Raw genomic sequence first — 9533 nt, 5'->3', positions numbered from 1 at the left:
AATAGTGCAGAGATGTGTGTATATCTCCTTGGTCACCTCTGAAAACATTCTCCATTAACCCTTTCCATCTCTGAGACTGTGTTATAGTCCCGTACGAGCGCTGATTTGTATTCGGCCAGCTCTGTCTCACGGAATAATGTTAACGTCTGTGGCTTTGAGTAGAGCTGCACAACGAACTTGCCAGCTAAGCTAACTCGCTAGCCCGTTAGCAGCCTCGGCTCGACGACATAATAGGCTGCTGTGCTTCTGGGAACACGGTGTACTCGTCGTGTCAGATCAACCCAGCGCTAATCCGGGATAATATCGACGATCTTCACTTTATGTTTCACGGTTGTTGTGTAATGGTCTGCCCCGGTCACAGGATGGAGTAGCATTAGCTCACTTAGCCAGTCACCGGTGTCTTCTCCGCTCTAGCAGGGCTCTACTCTCATTGCGCTGGCTAAAAATACACTTTTTGTCCCACGCTCAGCTCTCCTCCAAAAGTGGTGGCCTAGTCCACGTTGGACTCGTCTTCGGCTTTTCTATTCACCTTGCTCGGAGTCTGGCACTCTACATGGTCACCACACTGAGTTTAAACCCACTGGAAGAGCGAGTCGGACGCCGAGGTTGTGAGCCCTGCTGGCCCGATCTAACGTTACATCGAACCGGCTGGTGGACATCAGGTCCCCGAGTGAACCGATCTCTGACCGGTGGCCGAACATCCTTTTGCCCCAATGGCCTCGTTTTGTCCTAAATAGTAATATAAACGAGCCTTGGTCCAGCCCAGGGTTGCGAGACCGAAACTGTGGGAAGGTCAGAGAAAAACGCGTTGTGTCTGTCAACTGTCTGAGATTGGCGAGGCAGACTTCCCCTGTCCGGAGCACAGCACCATGTCGGAGGACAACAACGCAGACAAGTTCATCAAGGTAATCCTGTGAAGCTGCAATCATTGATGGATGTTAAATGCTGTTCATGTTTAAAATGCTGTTAATGTTAGTCATCGGGAGTAGACGTTATTGCAGAGCTGGAAGCTGACTTCAACGTCACTTCATATGTTTTTGTTTGAGTACAATCTGTCTACACCATCTTAATTGCCTATTGCTCTTGTAATGATTCCGATGAAGGCTGCACTAAAAAGTACACTTGAATCATAGATTGGTACAACACATGGCACACATGTGTAGCTAACACATGTGTAGCTAACAGTAGAAATGTGAATCATGAACAATGTGTTATGTAAAGTTTTACTCTTATGTAAACCATTACTGTGGAGCTTGGATCTGTCTAACATGGTCGGGGTCATTATATTTCCATACACTCTGGCTCTGGGATCTGTTCCAGGACCTGCTCCCCTCAATATGTCACTGCTCAGGCATTTATGGAAGCAGTAAAATGTGATCCCAAGTGGCGCCGGCCCCCTGCTTGCATGGTTTGGTCAGAGTGTACCTAATGGCAGGTTGACTTGAGGGGATGGTCCTGAGAACTGGAGCACACTTGGGAAGTTATCATGACGAAGCATTAGTGGGTTCGTTAGCCAACTTTGGACTCAACCAAACTCTGTGGTATCAAGACCTGGCACTGTAAACAAATGGTTTGATTGGTAATGTTGAACGGTTTCTTTCAGGTCCAATACTGTTACTCACAAGGCTGTAGTGGGGGATTTGCATGGGCTCAATACAGGTCTGTTTTACATATCTAAAGGTGATTGTTACATTAAGGTGTGACCTCCTGCAGGTCTGGTCTGGGCCCTCTTCACACTACCAAAAGGTTTCACTCTGAGGTTTGTTAATTCACGTAAAATAGTTTCTGTCTGCACATCGGTTACTGCTACAGACAGAACTGGCAGGAATACCCAAAGGCAATATAAACAAATACAGTTAATACAATTTTTAAAAATAACATTTTCTTCTACAGTAACCACCAGCTTTGTTAGACCCATTATCCAGGACCGCCAATGTTGGGCGTAGTGAAGTCAGAACTTTCAAAGATATTTAGTTTATGGCACAGACCCCTGGGTAGTTGTGACGGCTGAGATGTTACGTAATCATGATGAATCCCGATTATCATCAGTCTGTGTTCACACAGACCAGATTGGGCAGTGACAGGGAGCAGAACATATGCTGCCTGTTGGCAGTGGCACACAATTCACTGCATTGTGCTGGCCAAGACCAATATAGTCTCAGATAATTCTAATTCAATTGTCTGATCCTTAGTTTGGGGTTAGTAACTTTAAAGTATGAGTGTAGGATGGCTCTCTTTGGCATCTTTACTCAAATACAGCACAAAGTTGGAAATATTGTCAAACCAAAAAACTTGTAATCCAGCACAAGTCAAGTGCAATACTAAGAACTCCCTTCAGGGGAGAACCAGACTGACCGCTGAACCGAGCCGCTGTTTAGGGAAAGAAGAGGAAGTGGTGGCAGAAGAACATGTCAGGAGCGGCTGATGAGATCAGAGCGGAGCTCCTGCAGCAACAGCTGAGACAAGATGTATCAATATGTAATCCAAATGCGTACATTGATAAAATATTATGTTTAACCAACTAGTACGGTTCCTTTTGAGGTAAGGGCACAATGCAGGCAACAGGGTGGCGATAGCTGCGAGTCTTGACTTTGACTTTGGCAGTTTGGACCCACCCATCCGTGCATCCAGGTTCACCTGGATGCACGGATGACTTTCCTTATTTCCCTTTTCACAAGTGCCACCAAAGTGTGGGGCACGTGAAGGGTTGAAACAGAAGATAATCAGCTGATCCTGTTGCCATGGCCACCCATGAGGGGGTAAAAAGGGTACAGCTTTGTGGGGACCAGCTGCTAGCGGGGCCCATGTAGGCCATGCTCATCTGAAAGATAAGCTAAGATAACTAATTTTTTAACCGAAATACTCGCCATTACATATTAAAACAAACTCTCATTGTATTTTTTTTTTTTTGCTTTCGTTGAATGTATCCTGTTTTATAATGAAAGCCTTTCTCTCTTGTGGGTCAGTGGTAGTGTGGGACAACCGTAATGTGTTCAATCAATGCAGAGCAGTCACTCGCTGCCTGCAGCCAGATCGGAAGTTGTTTTCAAAGGCAGACTTCTTTGCCTCTCTGTGTGTGGCTTTAGCTCTGCGGAGAGAGAAGCAACTCATTAGCAATAAATCAAATCATCACAGCAGATATTTTGAGTTAATAAGGTCAGAGCATTTAATGAACTCACAGGCCTCACACATCGTGTCGGAAGTAAAAAGAACAACGGGAGGAAGGCAGCAAATATAACCTCACTGAGTGAAAGTGATTACACCTGAGGAGAGGGGGGGGGCAGTTCCTTTCCAGCGAGGAGCGTTTGTTTTATCCTCCCTGCCTGCCTCGGGTGTAGTCACGTGATCGCTTCTTAGGGACTTTAAACAATGCCAGCTCTGCACAAAAGTGTGTTTTTCTTATTTCGTTCCAAACATCCGACTTACTGTTTGTGGTGTTTCTCTTCCCGACAGGAGACGTCCATTCTAGACGAGTACAACATTAACTGGACACAGAAGTTGGGAGCCGGCATCAGTGGACCTGTCAGGTGAGTCTGTGTGTCTGGAAGTTCTTCTCTCCGTGCTCTCCCTCCAGTCCTGCGTCAGGTTGATGTCAAACGTCTGCTTCCAGAACAGTGTTGCATTGACAGAACTGGGAACAAAAAGAAGTCTGACATGCCGGATTAAGCCCAGCTGTGAGAGAAGAGCCAGCCTCAATTGAGATTGCTTTCTAGTTTTGTTTAGATCTGAAACTATTGTATTGTGAATCCCATGACGGGATTAAAGAGATGTAAATAATGACATCTTGCCCAGCTGCTGCACTGCAGGATGAAACCACCGTTGTGACTGCTGCCAAAGAAACCTTCCTGCATGTCACTTCTCATGTGGTTTTATTGCATCGTGTTCAGTGTGGCACCGTTTCACCAGCACAGATTGAAAGTTTATCCTTGACACATTAACACACATTGAGGATATGAAAAGGTCAGATGGGGATTGAGCAGACTGGACCAACCACTAGTGATTATTTTATTTTTTATTTATTTAAATTTTTTTAAATCTCATTCGCCACGGAACATTTCTACAGGCCGCTGAATTCGTTTGTCTGCCTCTTCTGAAATCTATGTAGATTTAACACTTACAAACTTTAAATTAAAAATGCTAAGTCAGTGGTACCAGACAGACATGTGGAAAAGTCTTTATCCCTGACTATTTTAAACTGATATTATATATCAATGATATTTCTTAATGTAAAACAAACATAGCTGCCATGGTGACGGGTGACCCGGATTCCTTACCTCACACAGCCAACACTACTTACCCTGTATTCGGCAGGTGTCAGATGCTAATTTCATTCCCTGTGTGTGACACCGTCGCAACTCCAGGCTTGATACGGAGATGTTTGGCACCGGTGCCACTGTTGTTGTGGTCGCTGGGGGCTCATTTGGCTCAGACACAGTCCATGTGACTGTAAGCATCCTGGGCTTGAAGCCAGCCAACCCAAAACAGTTTTGTCCCTCACCCCCTTGAGTGGAAACACTTCTTCTCGTGCGAATGAACACGTGTTAAGAGTATTTTTGTCTATTTCCTGAGGTTCTAGTCCAAATGCTGTTGATGACATGTTGTTCAAAGCAACTAATCTGCTTTTTGAGAAGCTACGCTCGAATCAAACGGTGGATTCTTGTGGCTGCACGAGGGATCAATGATAAAAGCCCAGCAGTAAGCAGCGATGACTTTTACCCATTAACCCCTTCAGTAGCTACTTTAAAATCATGTGCTGAATCTAAAGCACAGACCGAGGTCGTCGTCAGGCTGGGAAACGAGACGTCCTTCTGCATCGCTCGACACAACCAGATTCTAAATTGTTTGCTAATTCACACCTTTTGTTTGCAGTGTCTGTTTACTCATTTAATATTTTGTCTGTTTGCACTTGTTGACCTCTGCCCCTCGTCGCCTCGGCCAACAGTGATATGATCTTTTCATGAGCAGGACTTCTGTTTGTGTTCACATTTCAGCGTTACAGAGGCAGCGGCTGCTCAAACAGCTCCTTCTGTTTCATGCTGTCTGACCGCCCTGCTGATTACAGCTTGATGCAGGCTGTAATATGTCCATTCGTGTCTCTGGCTCCTCCTGCATGGCCTGTACTTTGGTACAGACCCATGATAGCTTCAGTCTGTGATTTCCTAACGCGCGTAGTTTGGGCCTCAAGTGACCAGAATACTGATAAACTGACTCACCGGTCCTCCATGTAAACACATTCTTGAACTGTATGATTCATGTTTCTTTCCGGGCAACGCTGCTCGTCTCTTGATGTTCCGACTCTGTATTTCAACGTGTGGGGGGGGGGGGCTTTTTCAGATAATGACATGTACAGCAGCACGGCCCATATTTCATGGGTTCTGCTGCAATCCTAAAATGTAGTTTGAAGACGACCATTACCAGGCATTCAAAAAAAATGTTCAACCTTGATTATGAGAAATCGGACTCGGATGGCTCTATTTGGTTCAACGGTCATTACAAAGATGCAGACACGATTCATATGTCCCATAACAAAGTGTGATGTTGACAAAATACTGCTCTTAACTCGATCTAGTCGGCTGCTTTCTCGTCTCTTTCTTGTAAATTTAACTTCACAGCACATATATATATTCCCTGGACTGTAACACCAGTAGAAGCATATTCAACCTAATAAAAGGTTAAAAGCTAATTAAACGAGTAAATAGTGAAGTAGCTTGGCATTTCCGTGCTGCAATTTCTTGTAACTTATCGGCTGACATACAAAACGATGTCGACATAACTGTAAAGAGCTGAACAGAAACTACCGTATTCATTCTCGGCGTACGGCATCACATCTGTGATGCAGGGTTCTTATCATATTGACTGAGATGTTTGTTGACTTTTGTTTTCTCCCTGTTAAAGAGTTTGTGTGAAGAAGTCCTCTCAGGAGCGCCTGGCCCTGAAGATCCTCATTGATCGCCCCAAGGCCAGGAATGAGGTTAGCGTTACTCTGGCGGTTTTGATTAATGCCTGTCGTCTGTGGCTGTTTCAAAATGCTTTGTTCTGCCTGCCTGTTATCAGTCTCTATTTATTCCTGTTGTTCTTTCCTCGCCAATCTGTCTCCTGTGCCTCCGCTGTCTGTTTGTGTTGCCGTCTTTTCTTCGTAACATCGTCTCCGTGTCATTAGAAGACTTCTGTTTTGATCAAGCAGCTTACGCAGCAGTTCAGCAGTGAGACACGCAGTCAAAACAAGCAGCACAGACTCTTCACACACGCTTTTGCTGCTGAACTGTGAAAACTGTCACTAATAGGCAAATGCACACAGATTACTGCTAAACAATGTATTCCTCAGGCACTTGTATCATCTTTTTGTCTTTACGGTATACCTCGATGCATTCTATTTGTTTGTGTGTTTGCACAATGATTCAGTTCACATGTTTGGTTTATAACGTCTCGGACAGTCTTGCAAATGCCCTTTTTCTTATTCTGACGCTGCATCATTTCCAGAATAACTTGCATCATTGCAGTTGGAAGAAGCCTCCCTATTGGTTGCTCGGTATAGTTTGTTATATTTTTGTAGTAATCTATATTAACAGATTCTGCAATCTGTAGGCAACGGGACACGATTTTGGTATCGGAGGCTTCTGTTTGTAGTTCCGAGCAGTGTTGACCAATCACACTCGAGCTGGCTTTGGTTAAATGCAGGTAAACGGTCCGTGTGGAGAGCAAAAGAGGCGGGACGCGTCGGCTGAAATGCAATCTCGGAGCCCACCGGCTATTGTCTGACTTTTTATTGGATTAAGATGTAAACTGGCCAAACAAATCAATGAAGGTAAAACTTCTTTCTGTTCTGGTTCTTGTGTCACACAGCTCCACAGCTTAAGTACTAAACCACCTTCAGTTTCCAGTTTCCTGCTCTCTCTCTCTCACACACACACACACACACACACACACACACACACACACACACGATCATTTCTGTAAACATGATGAAGGAAAATGATCCATAATGACATAAAGGTCAAAACACTTCACTAACATCTGTGCTGTAGTTTAAACACATTCATCACTTTCTGTGGGATGCTGTTGGAGTTATTTTGCACAACTTTAAAATGAAACTCTTAACATATTTCAGTGAATTACAGTACGGTGTGGTTGATTCTCTTCCATTCAGGTGCGTCTCCATATGATGTGTGCCAACCACCCAAATATAGTGCAAATCCTGGAAGTTTACGCCAACAGTGTCCAGTTCCCGCACGAGTCCAGCCCGAGGTGTGTGTGTGTGTGTGTGTGTGTGTGTGTGTGTGTGTGTGTGTGTGTGTGTGTGTGTGTGTGTGTGTGTGTGTGTGTGTGTGTGTGTGTGTGTGTGTGTGTGTGTGTGTGTGTGTGTGTGTGTGTGAGAGAGAGAGAAAATATGTTCGTCAATCCATCTCGTCTCTCTTGCTCTTTCCCCTGACACATCCACACCTCCTCACTTGTTTCTTACAGAGCGCGGCTCCTGATTGTCATGGAAATGATGGAGGGCGGCGAGCTGTTCCACAGAATCAGTCAGCACAGGCACTTTACTGAAAAGATGGCCAGTCAGGTCACTAAACAGGTTAGTGAAGACACACAGACGTTGTTTTTTTTTATCGGTTCTCTGAATGTTCTCGATATTTAATCTCGGTTGGTTGGTCAGTCCGTTCTGTCGGCGTGTTTGTTTGTGAGAAACACTTTTCCTCTGTGTGTAACAGCCTCCACATGTCATTAGTAGCCCCCCCCCCTGCTTGGATAAAGCCGCACATGAAGTACGGTAGTTGAACTGTGAGATTTGTGGTCAAAAGAAGCAACACACACCAGCTCAAATCAAGTGTCTTTAAAAGTTGCTTTGATGCACACACACACACACACACACACACACCCAGACAGAGTGGTGTCTCAATCTGATGTCTCTTCCCCCTGTAGATCAGTCAAGCCTTGGAACATTGTCACTCCCTAAATATTGCACATCGCGACCTGAAGCCAGAGAACCTGCTCTTTAAGGATAACTCTCTGGTAAGTTGCCAACATAAATACTTCAAATTCACCACAACTGGTGCTTTTGCTACAAAGGAAAATAAACGTTGCTGGACTGTAAGGCAGCAGCTTTACTTTTCGAGACCCTGTAATGAGGAACAATTTCTAAATGTGGCAGATAATGTGCAGCTTTTTGGAATATCCAACCTGCATTTTCAGCCCTAAACTACAAAATCAACCCTTCAATGATCTCCCTGGAACCTGAATGTATTCATCAAAAAAAACAACTATCGCCAGAAATCAGTTTCTGTGCTCGCTCCATGTTCATCCATCTCCACTCCGGGATTCTGTTTTTTCCACAGGATGCACCTGTGAAGTTGTGTGACTTTGGCTTTGCCAAAATTGATCAAGGAGACTTGATGACCCCTCAGTTCACTCCCTACTACGTAGCACCGCAGGTAAAAAGCGACTAGAAGTCATCCAAAGATACCAAATGTACTCGCACAGATAGGGACGTCTTAAATGCAGCAGTGGTCCACAATGTATCCCTTCTGTTGTTATTTCTCTTCAGGTACTTGAGGCTCAAAGAAGACACCAAAAAGAAAAGTCCGGAATTATACCCACTTCACCTACTCCTTATACCTATAACAAGGTGAGACCCAAACCAGTTGAACTTTGCATTTCAACCTACTTTGCCAAGTATTGTTTTGAATCAATCCTAATCTTATAAGGCCAATTCTGAGAAGGAGTCGACTGTTTGGGACTAATCTACGGGCGGCAGCGCTGGGTCCCTGCTCCCCTGCCGCTAAGAGACTCCAGCTGGCAGCTCTGGAGAACGAGGCGCTAGGTTTTGCACTGTCGGAGAAGTAGTCTAACCCAGTGGGGAGGGATCCTTGTCTGTCACTTGTGGTCTGATAAACAGCAAATCCATCAACTTCAGTGCCCCACGCTGTTTTTTTCAGACTACGTCGAGGATTTTGACGACGGAAGTGGGCGTGGTCTCATCTCTCGCCCCTTGCCCACCTTGCCCACCTAGGCTCAGATCTGGAGGTGAAGTTACACTTGAAATACATGCGTCTCTTTCTCTTCTCGCTCCATCTCCAGAGCTGCGACTTGTGGTCTCTCGGTGTGATCATCTACGTGATGCTGTGCGGCTACCCTCCGTTCTACTCCAAGCACCACAGTCGCACCATCCCAAAGGACATGAGGAAGAAGATTATGACGGGCAGCTTTGACTTCCCTGAAGATGAGTGGAGCCAGATCTCTGAGATGGCCAAGGACATCGTCCGCAAGTGAGTCATCTTCTTTGTCCCTGCTCCCTTATCTCATCTTGCTGCGGAACAAAGCGTTTCCTTTTTCACACCATCCGTCATCCGTCCTTCTTCAGTCTGATAACGTGTTCTGCCTCCCGGCCTCGTGCGCCCCCTGCAGGCTGCTGAAGGTGAAGCCAGAGGAGAGGCTGACCATCGAGGGAGTCTTGGCTCACCCGTGGCTCAACTGCACCGAGGCCCTCGACAACGTGCTGCCCTCCGCCCAGATGATGATGGACAAGGTGAGTGGGAAGT

At 45.5% G+C, this 9533-nt stretch overlaps 1 protein-coding gene across 1 annotated transcript in view; it reads left to right on the top strand.

Moving 5' to 3' along the window:
- Nucleotides 1-9533, top strand: part of mapkapk5 (MAPK activated protein kinase 5) — a 16576-nt gene continuing 7043 nt past the window's right edge. Inside the window, exons 1-10 of the mRNA XM_079270951.1 lie at nt 1-905; nt 3454-3527; nt 5896-5971; nt 7148-7245; nt 7462-7570; nt 7918-8007; nt 8331-8426; nt 8540-8620; nt 9073-9260; nt 9400-9520. Coding sequence (XP_079127077.1) covers nt 870-905; nt 3454-3527; nt 5896-5971; nt 7148-7245; nt 7462-7570; nt 7918-8007; nt 8331-8426; nt 8540-8620; nt 9073-9260; nt 9400-9520 — 969 coding nt within the window. The 5' untranslated portion in view covers nt 1-869. The remainder of the gene's footprint in view (nt 906-3453; nt 3528-5895; nt 5972-7147; nt 7246-7461; nt 7571-7917; nt 8008-8330; nt 8427-8539; nt 8621-9072; nt 9261-9399; nt 9521-9533) is intronic.

This window comes from Melanostigma gelatinosum, assembly GCF_949748355.1.
Source record: "Melanostigma gelatinosum genome assembly, chromosome: 6".
Lineage (NCBI taxonomy): Eukaryota > Metazoa > Chordata > Actinopteri > Perciformes > Zoarcidae > Melanostigma > Melanostigma gelatinosum.
Note: the sequence above shows the minus strand (reverse complement) of the source record. Positions and strands in the feature narration are given on the sequence as shown.